Below are 17326 nucleotides of genomic sequence, written 5' to 3' on the forward strand. Positions count from 1 at the left end.
CTTTTTCATATTCTTTTCCTTTATGGTTTATCACAGGATATTGACTATAGTTCCCTGTGCTATACGGTAGGACCTTGTTGTTTATCCATTCCATGTATAATAGTTTGCATCTGCTAATCCCACACTCCCACTCCAACCCTCCCCCCACCCCCCCATCCCCTTGGCAACCACAAGTCTGTAGAACCCCAATCTTCTTATTCAGTTAAGTTCAGTAAATAATTTTGAGTGATATTTTTCTACTAAAGAGAGAAGGACATTATATATATATTTTTTTTTGATCTCAGTTTTTGGAACAGACAGGTATGTATATAAATAATTATAATACTTCTAATAGAAGTATATACAAAGACTGAAGAGAGTACAAAAGTCAGAGTAATTATTAGGTCTGTTGTGGGAGTGGAGGAGAGAGGTATGGAAATGCTTCAAGGAGGAAGGCTTTGAGGAATGGATAAGTGTTTGCTAAGCAGATGAAGCAGGGGTGGGGCGGGGGGAGAGGGGGAGGGTATTTGCACAGAAGGAATAGTAGGTGCAAAGGCAGGAAGATTTTGGAACAGTATACGTTTTCTAGAGAATGCAAGGAGTTTGAGAAGTCTGCTGAAGTCTAAGTGGGGGCAAGGAGTAGGATTGTAGAAAGAGGTGGTGTGAAATGGCTCTGGAGAATCTCGATTTTGAAGAGCTTTATTTGCCAAGCTAAGGATTTTGGATTTTATCCTGAAGGTGATGGAGGATCACTGAAGAATTTTAACTTAGTGTCTCAGTTTCTGCCATACTCTGGTAGTGGTTGAAGGTGGATTTGGGAGTGGTAGGGTGTTGCTTGTGGAGTAGAAACATAGAAATCAGGAAACTATTGTGTGTAATTCAGATGAGAGATATCTCCCACCCCTATAATATGCTATTATTCCCCTAAATACAACCCGTGGCACCTGTCCTTTCAGTCTCACCCCTTTTCTGCTCTGGGCTTCCTGCCTTTGATTTGTTGCCCATCTACTGTCTGCCCTGCCATCATGTTAGTGATTATTCTGATTTTTTTAAGTCTACCTCTTCTCATTACTCTCCACCGAGCCATTTCCAAACCTGATGTCTTAGTAGATGGCCTTACCTCACATTTCACAGAGATATCAAGGCCATTCAATGAGCAAGCCTGAGTTTGTTTGTCCCCGAAGCTAACAAACTTAATTCATTTATACAATCACTTCCTCCTCCTCCCCACCTGCTTCAGTGAAAGGACTAGCCCTTCTCCTATCTAAGGCTAATTCTTCCATCTGACCTTTGAATCCCATTTCCTCTGCTTCCATTGAACATTTCTTTATTTCCATGATCATTCACCTCTCTTTCTCAGCGGGCTCTGTTCCCGTCAATATACCAATAGGATTCAAGTCTCTGCCTTTTAAAAATTCCATATCCTGCTTGATATGTGTCTTTCTTTTTCCATTTACTACCAATTTCATGACAAAGTACTGATCCTTGTATAACTACACTGTTCCATCCTTTCTAAACCAGGACTTCTCAGTTGGAATATTATTGGCATTTTGAGTCGGATAATTCTTTGCTGGGGACGCTGTCCTGTGTAGGATATTTAGCAGCATTCCTTGCTTCAAACTGCTAGATGTCAGTAACATCTACCTAGTTATAATAACCAGAAATATCTCCAGACACTGTCAAATAACCCCTGGGGGTCAAAATCAACCCCAATTGAGGACCTGTGTTCTAAAATGTAGACCAGTTGCCGAAACTGCTCCTACTTACAGACCTCCATACTGCCAAACATACCCTTCATTACTCACTTCATTATTGAAACTTTTTTCTCACTGGTCCTGTTCGTTACCTGTTTCTCCCTTTGTTCTGGCCCATCCATATCCTTCTGGGACTTCTTTTCATCCTTCAACTCTTAAAATACCAGACTTCCCCAGGTATCTGTCTCCTCTCATTTATGCTCTGTGTGACCTCATCAAAACTATTGTTTTGGCTATCACATATAAGTTAATGAGTCCAAATCTCTCTCTTCAGCCCAGACCTCTCTCCTAAGCTTCAGACACATTATGATGAACGACTTAACTGGAATCTCCACTTTGGGTAAATGTTAGATATCTCAAACTCAACTTGCCCCAAAAAGAAGTAATACTTTCCTTTCTCTCAACCTCCTCCCTCATCCCATGCAATTGAAAGTCCCAAACCCCCAAAGTTGGGTTTTTCAAGCCTGTGTCTCTTTCTTGAATGGTGCCACCACCCAACCACTTACCATAAATCTGGAAGCCTCTGAGATTCTCCTCCTTCACCTCCTATAACCACTTAGTTATTCAATCTTCTTATCTTCTGTATCTGTCCCTTGCTTCTTACTCCCATTTCTACTACCCTCATCACTTTTTACCTGCAATTCCAACTGGTCCTTGCCCCTCTACTCTTGCCCTTCTCCAATCTTTCCTCTACTCTGCTTATATAATGGTGTCTCTAACAGTCAAATGTGATTTTTATTCCTCTGATTGATTTCCTTTAATAGCTTCTCATAGTTTTAAATATAAAATAGTTCAAATTCCTTATCCTAGCAAAAACCTTACTTAATATATTTCTATCTACTTTGCTTCCCTCATCTTTTGATAGTTTCCTTGCATGACACATTCAGTCGATCCTAGTAAAGAATTTGTTTCATGCTGTTTCAACTAGAGGATTCTGTAGCTTAGCACGTGCTGATCTTTCTGCCTGCAATGCCCTCTCTATTTGCTTTATTTAACTGTCTTCATTCATGTTGCAAAATTTAAACATTAAATTTTGGTTTAATGTTTGACTACATGTTTGACTACAGTGTTTCATCTTCTCTTGGTTTAACTACAGTGTTTCATCTTCGTGTTCTCAGAACGTGAGTGTACCATCCTTTACCTTCCACATTACAGTGTAAATTGTGGGTTTGCTTTCTGGGTCTTGTAAACTACTTCAAGTAAAGCAGTGGTTATGTACCTAGTACTCACAATGTGCAGCACAATGTCTAGCACATAGTAAGTACTTGATAAATGAATAGTTCTAAATACACTAAAGACCTGGACTGGTGCAGAGTACAAAGAGGAATGGGTCGATTTTCGATATATGAGATATTTCATTGGCAGAATTGGAAGGACTTATTCACTAATTAGAGGTAGGGAGTGAAGAAGAGTCATCAAAGATGACCATTATGTTCCTAGTTAGATAACTTGGTCCTATTGATTGAGACAGGGAAGACTGAGATGGATGGGGTTAAACACTGTATACGTACATTCATTTATTTATTTTGGACACGATATGTTAGAAATGCCTGTGGCACATTAAAGTGGAAATGACATATACAGTAAACAGCCATATGGGTCTAGATCCCAGTCAACGCTGTCCAACAGAAGTATAATGTGAGTTACAAATGTAATTTAAAATTTTCTGGTAGCCATATTTTAAAAAGTAAAAGAAATAGGTTAATTTAATTTTAATAGTATATTTTACTTAACCTTGGATTTCTCGACTGCACTATTAACATTTTGTGCCAGAGAATTCTTTGTTGTGTAGGGCTATCCTGTGAATTGTAGGATGTTTAGCAGCATGCCTGGCCTCTTGTTAGTAGTTGCCAATAGCTCCCTCCCCACACAAGTTGTGACAACCAAAAATGTCTCCAGATATTGTTAAATGTCTTGGGGGGAGGAGATGGTACCAAATCACCCCTGTTTGAGAACCATCGATTTAACCCAATATAGCCAAATTATTATTTCAACATGTAATCAACATTAAAAGTTATTGAGATTTTAATAATTTTTTGTATTGTATCTTTGAAATTGGATGTATAGATTTCACTTACAGCACTTCTCAGTTTGTACTAGCCACATTTCAAGTGCTCAGCAGCTACATGTGGCTAGTGTATACCTTTTTGAAGCACATAGGTCAAGAGCTTTAGAGAAATGGTTCGGTCTGGAAATACATGGCTTTGAGAAGTCATAAGTTGATAACAGCTAAAACCATGGCAGTAGATAAGATAGTTCAGGAAGAATTTTTTATTTAGAGTGAGAAAATAGGAGGATTGAGGAAAAATCCTAGTCCAATGCTCTTCTGGTCTCCCCACACGATCTGCTACCCTTTCTTGTTTATTATCATTATCATTTAAAAATATTTTCTTCACTGAACAATATGGAGAACATGAACAAACACAGGAAAGGGTATTGAGAAAGACAAGCTGATGACAAAGGGAGGGAATTAATGTTTATTGAACACTTAATTGGTAACTGATGTTTGAAGCGTTATGTGAACTGTCTTAATCTCACAAGAACCCTTTAAGAGAAATGATGTTACCTCAGTTTACAGAGGAGGAAACTGAGGTATTTTTGTTTTTGTTTTAAATATGCTTTTATTTTATTTTTTTAAATTGAGGTAAAATTGACATTTTCTTTCTTTTCTTTTCTCCCTCTCTCTCTCCCTTCCTCCTTCTCTCCCATCCTTCCTTTCTGGAAACAGATTTACAAAGGTCTAATCAATTAGACAGCTAGCTGTTAATTGGCATCACTGGGATTTTTTTTAATTTTTAGAATTCTTTTTCAAATTCTTTTCCCATTTAGATTACAGAATATTGAGCAAAGTTCCCTGTGCTATACAGTAGGTCCTTGTTGGTTATCTATTTTACACATAGCAGTGTGTACTTGTCAATCCCAAACTCCCAGCCTATTCCCCCCCACCCCCAACTGTAATTTCATTCTCTAAGTCTGGCATCACTGAGATTTGAAAGGAAGTTTGACTGATTCCAAAGCCTACATCCTTTTCCCCTACATCCTCCTAATGCACGTAATGAAGCATTTGCTATCTACTGATTTTTATAAAATAAGTAAGAAGGCGTATGTGATTGTACAGTTAGTTCCCAGGATACCTATCACCACTTTTCATCTGATTTCGGAAGCAAATTCACCTTAACGGTGAGGTACCATGATCTCCATGTCATTGGCAAGTATGATTTCAGTATCATTTGCTGCGAAAGACACTAAACCACGATGTTTTTGTTTGTTACCTTAAGTACTGTCAATTCTGTGGTTAGTTGTAACTTTTAGTTATGAAAAAAATCAGCCAAGACGTAGTCAGCATTTTGTTTAAATACTGACCGCATTTCACCAAGGAAAATAAACTAACGAGCTCTGTGACATCGCTCCGTTTCGCCAACAGACTGATAAAGCGAGTTCGAAGGGGCAGGCTAGGGGAAGAGGGGGCGGCACGGTGAGAAACGAGAATCTGAGCAAGCGCAGAAACAAACAGATGTTAATGGAGGCGAGAAGGCTACTGCGCTCTCACTTTGCGAACTGTCGTAAAGCCCCCAGTGTCGTGCTCGCTCGGTAGAGGAGGGATTGGTTAGGCGGCGGCGGTCGGAGAGCAGCAGCAGTGGCGGCGACGGTGGCGAGGTGTTCGGTCTGCGCAGCATAGAAACGCCCGCAGCTTCGGGGAAGGAGTTCCCGTGGGACCAAATTAGGCATTCTGAACCCAAGCCGGGTCAGCTGGGCCGAACTAGGCGCTGCCGCTCGTACAGTTTTGGTGGCGGTGACAGACGCTGCTCTTGACTGTCGGGGCCTATTAGGCCAACATCCGAGGCGCGGATCACTGGCTCTCGACGCATCCTCTTACCCCCTTACATCTCCTGTCTTCCTTCCTGGGCCAGTGATTCCCGGAGCCTGGGAAGAGGGTTGCTAATGATTAAGGTGAGGAGGGCGGGGGGAGGGGAGCGATTGGAGGCCGCGCGTGCGCGCAACGGGGGAGGGGCCGGGCTGGAGGGGAGAAAGAGGAAGGGCTGCGGCCGCGGAAGGCTGGGGTCGGCGACCGGCCGGTTATTGCTGGCTCCGTAGTGACTTAGGGTCTGGGTCTCTGCAGAAGATTTAATTGTGTTTGAGCAAAGCATTTGTCTACAGACACACCCACCCCCCTCAGTAAGGGGCTGTGGGTGAAGGGATTTGGATTTCTTTCCCTTTTTCGACTCTCCCTAGAGTCTTAGGATGGGGGCTGAGGACTGAGGCGTGGGAGTGCGATTTGACAATGGAGTGATGAAGGTAACCCGCACCCGGGGTGTTGGAGGGCGCTAAGTCAGCCCTGACGGTTAGGGAGTTGCCTTCTTCTGTGATGAAGGAAACGTAGACCGCAGAACAGCTGAGATACAGACCCGTCAGATTTTTGTATAGAGTTGGCTGGTTGGTCATTAAAAAAGAAGATATTTTTGTTACTGTTTTTAGAGAATTTATCAGAGTCAGTAACAATGTTGTATTTGGAAATGTTTGTTCTGTGCTGCAGAAATAGAGGTTTGTTACCATAGTTCTTAAATAGGTTATAGTAGATCTTTACAGATAAGTTCTTAACGCACGTCTAAGTTTTAACGTGTAAAAAATACCAGGAAGTATAGGGTATTCATTTAATTTGTTCATGTTTGTAGTGTGGGGTGATTCCATTGTATTGCATGCTTTCCTGTTTCTTGGTTTATGTGCAGTATGAATTTAGAACTCTCTAGGGTGGTAAAATGCCAGCTGACATAGACTTCATTTCATAGTTCATAAAGCTTTTTGAACCTGCCTTAATCCAAACTTTATTTCATTTGGTGTTTTATGTTTAATTTTCTTGTTTTAGGGACCTCTTCAACCAAAAAGAACAGACTGGGGAAAAGATAAGCTAAGGTTCCATTTCCTTTCCCATTTTTGTTTTTTGTGTCATTGCTTTCAAATGTTAGTATGTGATTAAGGTATTACATAGAAGTTTTATAATACTGGTTTTACTTGGTTTTATTAGGATGAAAAATCTACATTTTGATATTTCATTACTATATGTTTTTTAGTAAAAATTTTCATGTCAGTGTGAACCAGGTTATTTTTTCATACAAAACAGTAGTGTTTGGTCGTGTTTGTGAGACAAAACAAGTAGGGTGAGAAAGAAACCCTTTCACTTTGAAAAGAATCTTAAATTTTTTTTTTTTAAAGCCTTGAATTATTTTACTTTTGTCCATCTTTTGTCATTTAACCTTGGACAAATGACATCTCTCTCCTGTGCATTTGTTTGCCTCTACAATTCAGAGTAGTATTCTAAGAACTGGTGAGGGTATTTATGAATTGGTCTGAACAATATTGTAGGGAAACTAGGAAGGTTAGAGTTTCTCCTTGTACATCAGGGAAGCTGTATCTTGTGTATATGGATCCTTCTGTCACTTTTTCCCTTTTGTTTGGTGTCTTTTGGTCACTTGCATATTAGTTCTTTCACTAGAGTTGGTTTTTGACGAAAGATGTAGTAAAAATAATTTCATTTTGGTGAAAAATGCATCGCAGTGGAGGTTATACCTTGACAAATTTCACTTCAGTACTCTATTTCTACAGATAATTGAAAAATAGCTATACTGATCTTTAAGATAAGAGGTCAGCAATTTACTCGTCTAAAGCAAAGGAATAGTCAATAGATATTCCTAAATAGTTATTTTCACTTTAAAATTTAAAATGTGGAATAAAAACCTCATTGAATCAAACCAATTAAAAATTTTAGATGCTTCTTGTATTATTTTGTCAAAGAGGGGTTTCTGTAACATGCTTTACTTAGAGCGTAATTATATGTGCCCTTGTTTTGACATTTCCCCTGGTGGCTAGGATTTCAATAGGAAAAAAAAAAAGTGACAGTACTAAAAATGATGGTAAAGTATGTTATAACTTGATATTAACATTCTATGGGTGACATTATTATACATAAAGAGTATAGGGCTAGAGACAGGAGATCTGGATTTTAAATCTAGCTTTGCTTGCTATTCATTAGATCTGTGACTTTGTGGATGACCATCCATCCGGGGCTTCAGATCTCTCTCAACTGTTAAATGAGAAGTGTGGGATAGGTAACTCTAGCTTTCTCTAGGTCCCAATTTTAATGGTTTGCATTTTTAGTTAGGCGTTTTTGGTATTAATCGTATTCATCATGATCCAGTCCCCAGAAAGAAATGCTGTACTGAGAGTATTAATTCCTTCATGGTATGTATATATTAGAGACAGGGGGAAAAAAAGACGAAACAAAACAAATGATTGAGCCATGTTTGTTGTTCTAGATAATGCTTCTGTCCCATTGTAGATATTACTCATGATTAGCTCTCATATGATACTAAAAAATGAAACTTTTACTCCTGCTAATGCTCTTTAAATCATCCTGAGTAATTTTTCTTTCAGAAACCCGTAATCATTGTTGAGTGAATTTCCAGAAATGCATTTGAATGCCTTACACCTCTGTTCTTTCTTTGCTGCATCCCATAGTGTTTTGGTAACAGCTGGCCCAAGTTTCTGCAGGTACTCAATTTATACCATGACGTGAGCAGTGAGTGAGCTACAAATGTTTAAAAACAAATACTAAACTGAGCTTACATTTTAGATAGAGGTACTGCATTACTATTTAATCATTCTGTAAGTATTTATTGATTGTCTCATGTTCTTGGCATTATTCTTGGCCTTCAGTGAAGAAGGCACTCTGCCTTCATGCAGTGGATATTTTATTAGGGGAAACAATAAACAGAATAGCTTTATGTAGTGGTAAGTGCCATGAAGAAAATAGGGGCATGTAATGGAGAATGAATGAAAGTGGGGCTCTACTGTGCATTGAGAGGTTAGAAAGGGCCTCTTTTTAGAGGTAATACTTGATTTGCGATCAGTGATTAAAAAGAGTCAGCCACAGTGGCAATCTGGAGGAAGAGTGCTGCAGACAAAGCAAGCAGTAAATACATTAGATTGGGTTTGATTCTGGAGAATCTACAATTGTGAATTAATTGTTTGGTTTGTCTGTTAGGCTTTTTCATAATTACTGATAGACAATTGTAAAAGAAAGGTTAAAAATACTTACGTGTAGTAACCAAATGTAGTGTGTTGACATTGTTTAAATCCTGACTCAAACCAACTGTAGAAAGTAATTTTTGAAGCACTTTGGAGGAAATTTGAATGTAGATAGGTATTAGATGATTTCAAGGAATTATTGTTAGTTTTGTGAGGGATGCTAATGGCATTATGTTTATGTAAGAAAATGCCCATTTTTAGAGATGTAGACTGAAGAATGTGGAAGAGAAATTTGTTTGGTATTCGTTTAAAAATACTTCAGAGCAAAGAAAGGATGGGAGAGATGAGTTAGATGAAGCAAGTGTGGAATAATCCTGATAATTGTTGTGTTGGAGTGATAGGTGTATGTGTAGTAATAATATTGTTCTCCTTTTATGAGGTTTGAAAATGTTCATACTTTAAAATGCATTTTAAATAATATATACCCTATTTAGATGTCTTCTCCTTTTTTTTCTCTTCCTCCCAGTTTTGATAAAATGTAGACTTTTGTTCCTCTTTCTAAACATTCATCATTTATTCAACAAGTATGAGTACTGTATTTCAGGCACTGTGTCGGTGCTTGAGTTAAAACAAAGAGCAGGACCTTAAGGCCTGCCTGTGAGGAGCTTATGGTTTGCTGGATGAAGGGAGAGTCCCTCAGTGTGGACTGTGTTAACATGAAATCATAGGTTTCTGTGTTTTCCTGAGGGTATACAGGATCAGCATCTTAGTGTTTATGTGGTTACTAAACAAATATTTTTCTTGGGACATCCCTGGCGGTCCAGTGGTTAAGACTCTGTGCTCCCAATGCAGGGGGCACAGGTTCAATCCCTGGTTGGGGAACTAAGATCCCGCATGCTGCACGGTGTGGCCAAAAAAAAAAATTGTTTTTTTCTTTTTCTAGAGAATTGAGAGTTTAGGAAGTTCTATATGCAGCTGTGTGCCAGTCTGAGTCACTGTTGTATTCATTTCCCTTATTCATATGTGCTATAGGGCATCAGAATAAATCACTTTTTTACTTTACCACCTTTTGACATCCCAGTTTGCCTTTATTTAAATTTTTTATTTTGAAATAATTTCAAACCTAAAGAATTTCAAACCTAAAGAAAAGTTTAAAAAATGGTAGTGAGAACTCTTCAATATCCTCTAGTCAGATTTACCAGTTTTTAAAATTTTGTTGCATTTGCTTTAGTGCTCTTTTCTGAATCACTTGAAAGTAAATTGAATGTATTATGCCCAAGTCTCTAAATATTCACTGTGTATTGTATTCTTTTGCATTATCACAATACAGTCACCAGATTCAGGAAATCTAACATTGATAATACTGTATTATCTAATCTATCTAATCTATAGCCCCTATTCCAGTTTTGTCAGTTTGTCCCAGTAATAGCATTTGTTTCTTTGTAGCATTTTCCCCATAGGATCCAGACCAGGATTGCAAATTGCATTTAGTTGTCATCTCTCTTCAGTCTCCTTTCATCTGGAACAGTATCTTAGCCTTTCTCTTTCATTGTATTGACATTTTTGAAGAATACAGGCTATATATTTCATAGAGTATTCTCAATTTGGATTTGTCTGATGTTTCCTCATAATTAGATTCAGGTTATGCATCCCCAGCGGGGGATTTTGTATCTTTCTCAGGGTATGATATTGAAGTACCTGTTATCGGTCTGCCCCTCATTGGTGATGTTAAGTTTTAGTTACCTGGTCACGGTGTTGTCTGGTTTCTTCACAGGAATGTATAATTATTATTTTTCCCCTCTCACCTAATAAGCAGTCTGTGGGGATAACTTTGAGATAGAGCATATATCCTGCTTCTAATCAGATCTGTATTTTCATGAAATTTCCCTCCTGGATTTAACATCCATTGATGATTCTTGCCTGTGCTGATGTTTATATTGATGGTTGCAAAATGGTTATTTTCTGACTCCATTTCTTTATGTCAGTAGGTGTTCTGTTTTAAGGCAGAAGCATCCTTTTATCTATCTGTTATCAATATGGACTTATGTACTTCCTATCTTACTCAATGGGTTATACTACATTACTGCCTTTATTTATTTTGATGCTCAGATTGTCCCAGGTTTGTCCAGTGGGAGCGTTTCTACCCTGGCTTCTGTGTCTTTTTGACATACTCTCATAATTTTTTTGGAGTATTTCCTCTCTTTTTGCACATCTCAGTCCTGGAATCAGCCATACTCCAAGGAGCCCTGGGTCCTTACAGTGGGGAATCCAATTTGCTTTTGAGTTATCTATTTATATATAGAAATAAGCTCTTCTTTTCTGGATCAGGACATCTTTTGAGAAACTAAATTTAAATTAGACTTCGATAGTGGGTTTGTATTTCTCTGAAGATTTTGTTTATGAAGTAATTACATAAGATTTAGCAATTATATTTACCGTAAAGCAATTATTTTATTCTTTTCTTTTTCAAATACATAAGTTCTGATTTGATCTTAATCGTGATCAAATGAAATAGAAGAAAAAAAAGGTTATTTTATTTTATGTTGCCTTGTGTCTGTGTGTGTATGTATATGTGTGTGGGGAGGGTTTAACCACTTAACTGTTAAAAAATGACTTAAGGTTTATATACTTAACTGTTTTTTTAAAAAAATAAATTTTATTTTTTTATTTTTGGCTGCATTGGGTCTTCGTTGCTGCACGCAGGCTTTCTCTAGTTGCGGCGAGCGGGGGGCTACTGTTCTTTGCGGTGCGTGGGCTTCTCGTTGCGGTGGCTTCTCTTTGTTGTAGAACACGGGCTCTAGGCGCACAGGCTCTAGGCTCATTGGCTTCAGTATTTGTGGCACTTGGGCTCCGTAGTTGTGGCTTGTGGGCTCTAGAGCGCAGGCTCAGTAGTTGTGGCGCACGGGCTTAGTTGCTCTGCGGCATGTGGGATCTTCCTGGACCAGGGCTCAAACCCGTGTCCCCTGCATTGGGAGGTGGATTCTTAACTACTGCGCCACCAGGGAAGTCCCTACTGAACTGTTTTTACCTGAGTCATCAGACATTTTGGTTTGAGGAAATTGTTGCTTTTTAACTAGCTTTTTAAATGAAAATGTTTTTATTGTAATATAGAATGATATTTCATACAAGAGTGGGAACTCAAAGGCACATTATTCCAGGCAGTTACTGTTACATCTTGGTATCTTTCACAGCCATTCTCTCACTTTTGCATCGGTATTTGCTTTATTTGTCTTTTAAACTTAACTTTTAAGTATTTTTCCTGGCAGTATTTTGAATGATTTTTATTTATTTATTTTTTTAAAAAATTTTATTTATTATTTTATTTATTTATTTTTGGCTGCATTGGGTCTTCGTTGCTGGACGCAGGCTTTCTCTAGTTGCGGTGAGCGGGGGCTACTCTTCGTTGCGGTGCACGGGCTTCTCATCGCGGTGGCTTCTCCTGTTGTGGAGCACGGGCTCTAGGCGCGCGGGCTTCAGTAGTTGTGGCTCACGGGCTCCAGAGTGCAGGCTCGGTAGTTGTGGCGCACGGGCTTTGTTGCTCCGCGGCATGTGGGATCTTCCGGGACCAGGGCTTGAACCGGTGTCCCCTGCATTGGCAGGCAGATTCTTAACCACTGCCCCACCAGGGAAGCCCGATTTTTATTTTTGAACCAATTAACATCTGTACATGGTTTAAAAGTTAGTTCCAAATGGCTTATAGTGAAAAAAACAACAGTCCCCTCTGCTACCCCTCCTAATCTCCTAGTTCCACTTCCTAAGTGGGAACACTTTCGGCTCTTAAAAAATATTTTTTCTTTTGGTATTTACCTTCATATTTCTAAATAATATGCTTATATATCTACTTAGCCACTTTAGATGTCAGTTTACATTTTTTGTTTTTTAAAATAATTATTTAATTTTTTAAGGTAAAATACATATCAATACAAAGGATACTAAATTCCCAGGGTACAAAGGGTATACAGGGAAAGATAAGTCTTCTTGCCATCCCTGTCTTCCTACCACCCAGTTCTTTTCCCTGGAGACATATTCCCTCTTCTTAGTTTATACGTATCTCCAGAGCAGTGGTTCTCTGTGGTCTGTGGAGTCTTGAGGGGGGTCTTCAAATGTTTCAAGTTATCTGTTGGTTTGAAACTATTTCATAATAATACTAACTTCTTCTTTGTTACTTAACTGTGTTGACATTTGCACTGATGGTGCAAACACAGTGGTGGGTAAAACTACTGGCCCTGCAGTGCATATCAAGACAGTGGCAAAAATTGTACTAATAGTCATGTTCTTCATCACTATACATTAACGGTTGGGGAGAAAAACCTGGTTTCATTTAAGAATATCCTCCATGAAGCAGTAAAGCTTGTTAATTTTATTAATCTTGACCCTTGAGTACATGTTTTTTTAATATTTCATGTGACAAAATGAGAAGAATGTTATACGACACTTCTGCTGCATACCAAAGTATGATGCTTGTCTTGAAGAAAAATATTTGTGTGATTGAGTTGCGCGCCGAACTAGCAAACTAGTTGCTTTTTTCATGGAACACTATTTTTACTTGAAAGAATGACAAACTGTAGTTATTTAAACTTGGGTATTTGTACATATTTTCTCAAAAATGAAGTGAGCCTGTTACTTTAGGGAAAACAACCAACAGAATTTATTGCCAGGATAAAATTAAGGCTTTCAAGCAGAAATTAGAATTTTGGAAAACATATCTGCCACTGTGATCTTGGCAACGTCTCAGGACCTTGCTGATGAAATTGTTGGTGATATTAACAAATGTGATTTTTAAAAATTTGCTGTGTTATAATGAAACGTGTCATTGTTTGGAAGATGTGCATAACTTGGTGGACCAACTTTTTTCAAAAGATCAATGCAGGATATTAACAGAATCATGCTGTGGGTATAAGGGCCTACTTAAGTGCAAGATAGATCAATAGATTTTTTTTTTTTTTTTTTTGATCAATAGATTTTAAATGAAATGGTCTGGAAAGTTTCATTGATATGGTTTCAGAGTCCACCTTGCAGCTAACCTTTACAGAATTACGCGTGTTAAGTTTTGGCTTAATATCAAAGAAGAATAATATCCACACTTATCTGAAAATATTAAAAATATTCCTTCTTTTATCAACTACATATTGGTGTGAAGCTGGATTTTCATTTTAGAAATTTTTGAATTTTTAGAATTTTAGAATCTTGAAATTTTAGAATTTTTCATTTCTGACTACAGAAGCAGATATAAGAAATCGGGTTTCTCTATTAAAGAGACTTGCAAAAATGTACAGCAGTGCCACTCTTACTAATTATTTTGGAAAAATACATTCATAAATGTTACTTATTAGCATGGAGTGGATTTACCTTTGCTGATTTTAAATAAAAAATTTTAAAGCATTTACCAACTTTCCTTTATAATATTATTACCAGTACATACAACCCACATAATAAAAGCTCTTTGAGTTCCTCAATTATTTTTTAAGAGTGAAAAGGGGTTCACAAGTCAAAAAGTTTAAAGACTGCTGCTACAGCTGGTTAATCCAGAGGGTTAAGCAGTTTTAAGCGTTACCTTTTGACTGCTTATGGAAAAGGAGTTCACACTTCTCTCTTTACCGTTTCTCCCAATATAGTTGTATCACAATTTTAGATTATTTTATTTTATTTTTCCTGATTTTCAAAAACATACTTCATGTTTACTCTTGTATTATATAAATATCAGTTTAACCTTTTACTGTAAGAATATAAATGTTTTGAGAGGCTTTGTTACTCTTTATACAGGTTCACAGTCAATTCATAAAGGTCTCTGGGTTTCTTTAACTCCATGGTCTCGTATGTTGCATATTTTAAATAACAATTCAGCGTATATTTACTGAATGCCAACTATGTGTTCAGCACAGTAGTGATGAAAATCAAGTCTTGGCCTTAGTGGGAAAACAAGTAAATTTTACAGATGGTGATTATGGAAATAACTGAGCTGGAAAAAGAAGATGGGGGTAGGGTTAGCTTTTTAAGTATAAGGTGGTCAGGGATGGTCTCAAGGATAAGGAAACATTTAAGCACAGACCCAAATGAAGCAGGTAGGAGAGCCTTATGGATATCCTGGGGACAAGCATTCTGTGCAGATTGAATAGCAATAGTATGCTTGGCCGGCAGAGGAATAGCCAAGAAGCTGTTGCAGCTGAAGTGGAGTGGAGGAGAAAATGGTAGTCTCTTAGGACAAAGGTAGAAAGGGTTTATGTCCTTCATTTTTAGGAAACGTTCTTGTATTAGCTTTGATAACTACTTAGTCATTTTTTCCTCTGTTCTCTTTTTGGAATTGCTTGTGAAGTCAGATGATTGAATTTTGTTGCTGTTTCGTACTTGCTGTTAGTTCCTCTGTGTGTGTGTGTGTGTGTGCACGCGTGCACATATTTTTAAAAAATGCTTATTGTGTGCCATCTCCTTTTCTTCCCACTCCCCTTCTTTCTGTTCTTTGTACCTGTTAGGCCTGTTCCTGCTACATGATCTTTCCTTACTGTTTCCCCCTGCTAGGAATGCTGTTCCTCTACAACTGCGTGGCTTGGTTGACCGGTGGCTGGTTCCGTCTCATGATTCGTGTCTTTAGCTTCTTAGCGAGGAGACTGTTGATGGTTAACCTTTACCATTTGTTTTATTTCCTTAAGAGCACATATTTCTAAAATTATCTTGATTGTTTGTCTACTCGTGTCTTGTTTGTCCTCATTTGCATGCAATTTCCATGAGAGACTTTCTGTGTTCTGTTCACTGCTGATCCCAGTGTCTAGAATGGTGCCCAGCTTGTCATGGGCTCTCAATAAATACTTGTTGAATGACCACAATACATAAGTAAATGGTAGCTAATGTATTATCAGTGATATTGTATCTTCTAAAATGTTAATAAACTACTGTAAAATTCATTTCTGTTACCTGGGTGTTGTTTCCAGATCCTGATCTGATTTCAGATGCTTGGGATAGAAAAAGTTTGGATAACTTGACTTGTAATTATCCTCTTAGAACTGAATAGATCTTTTCTGAAACCTTCTTCCTAGACTTGCATTTACCCATTTTATTCCAGTGTGAGTGAATATTTTTCCTCATAGATAGCAGTTCTGGGTAGCAGTTCTAATGCCTCGACTTACTTTTCAGTCATCTTCCTTTATCTTGAACAAGTTTCAATTTAAAAGATTTTCTTCTTTTCTCTCCTGTCATCTTCACTAACCCTTAGTTGCCTCTTTTTCAGTTGCCACTTTCTTCCCCAACAGGAAGAAGTCACAGTTTATGTATACTGAAACCAAAATTCTGAAGATTGCCCAAAAAGTATATGAGTAGATGTTTGTAGGCTAGACATGTATAGGAATCCACATTAAGGTTAGGATTACTATATTTATCTAGAATATGAAATTCTTGGAACAGGGTAGCATCTTAACTATCTTTTAAATTATCACCTTGAGCAGTGACTGGTAGCAAAAAACTAAAAAAGTTTATTGAGTAAAGTAGCTGACATTAGTATACTGGATAATAAATTCTTGGTTTCCCCAAACCAGTACCCTGGGATTGTTTAATAGCTTGCTGTTTTTGCTTTTTGCCACAAAGATTTTCACTTGCTGTCTGAATACACAGATTCAAGGAAGACAAAAATGTCATTTGGTCCAAATAACCTTGGAAATCCCTAAAGTTGGCCATAAAATATAAAATATAGATATACAGCCTCTAAAAGTCCAACACATCCTATTTTTCCTTCAGTGTTGGAACAAATCACGTTTCATTGTTAAACACCAGATGAAGTTGTAGGCTATGTTTGTGGTCCATGTTATGGGAAAAATAAATGGCTCTAAACATTAGAATCTGACAGCACAGCAAGATGCTCATATCATGAGAGGCACATGGGAAGTAAGGCCAACTAGAGAGTAGTAAAATATTACCTTTTTGTGTTCATTTTGGGCATACACTCATTGAGCAGAATAGCAGGCATAAGCTACATGGTTTAAATTATTTTTTTTTCTTCATATAGTTGAATTTATATTAGTGTGCTCTCTATCCAGAGGTGTTCCCCCATCCAGTTTTCAGCCTTTACCTTCAGTCATTAAAGTGTCAGTAACTCTTCCTGGTTTTTCTCTTATGACTCTTTTTCTCATACTTTAAAACATACTATTTAATTAATATTCTCCAGGTTACATATTTTGACCTAGATCACATAGGTAGAGCAAAAGCAACTTTTATCTAAGTACGCTTGGACTTTGTTCAGGGAGAAATTTTTCCCTTGGACACTTTTGCTCAGCATATTAGATCTTACATTCTCAAAGTAGCTGCCATGTTTTCTAATCTAGTTTTCTGTTTTATTTTTATTTTGTTACCCCAACCTTTGCTTTGGGGCTTTAACAACTCAGGGTTTTGGTCTGATCTGCAAGAGGAATTTGAGGTTCTCTCGAATAAGACTAACTTGAGGTGGGTGTACCTACAGAACTGAAGGCCTGCCAAAAAAAAAAAAAAAAGGAAAAATTCATGGGGGGCAGATTGTGGACTTTTTTGCCAAGATGATTTCTAAAAGCTAGTTGACTATTTAGCTTTAAAAACAGTAATGAAAGCCA

General features: G+C 37.8%; 1 protein-coding gene and 1 long non-coding RNA gene across 16 annotated transcripts in view; both read left to right on the plus strand.

Annotated features, from left to right (window-relative positions):
* LOC309626871 overlaps positions 1-17326 on the plus strand; it is a 186394-nt gene that overhangs the window by 36831 nt on the left and 132237 nt on the right. The window lies entirely within an intron of this gene.
* RNF111 (ring finger protein 111) overlaps positions 2055-17326 on the plus strand; it is an 87984-nt gene continuing 72712 nt past the window's right edge. For 3 of the 15 annotated variants that reach the window (XM_082388052.1, XM_082388041.1, XM_082388050.1), the window contains exons 1-2: positions 2060-5684; positions 6598-6644. Coding sequence is in view for 10 of the 15 variants with exons in the window: in XM_082388041.1 (XP_082244167.1) it covers positions 5676-5684; positions 6598-6644 (56 nt within the window). In the remaining 5 variants the exon portion in view is untranslated. Of the gene's footprint in view, positions 5685-5754; positions 6030-6597; positions 6645-17326 lie in introns of those variants that run through there. The other 12 variants (XM_082388043.1, XM_082388044.1, XM_082388038.1 and 9 more) reach the window with 10 other exon arrangements.

This window comes from Balaenoptera borealis, assembly GCF_965194805.1.
Source record: "Balaenoptera borealis genome assembly, chromosome: 3".
Lineage (NCBI taxonomy): Eukaryota > Metazoa > Chordata > Mammalia > Artiodactyla > Balaenopteridae > Balaenoptera > Balaenoptera borealis.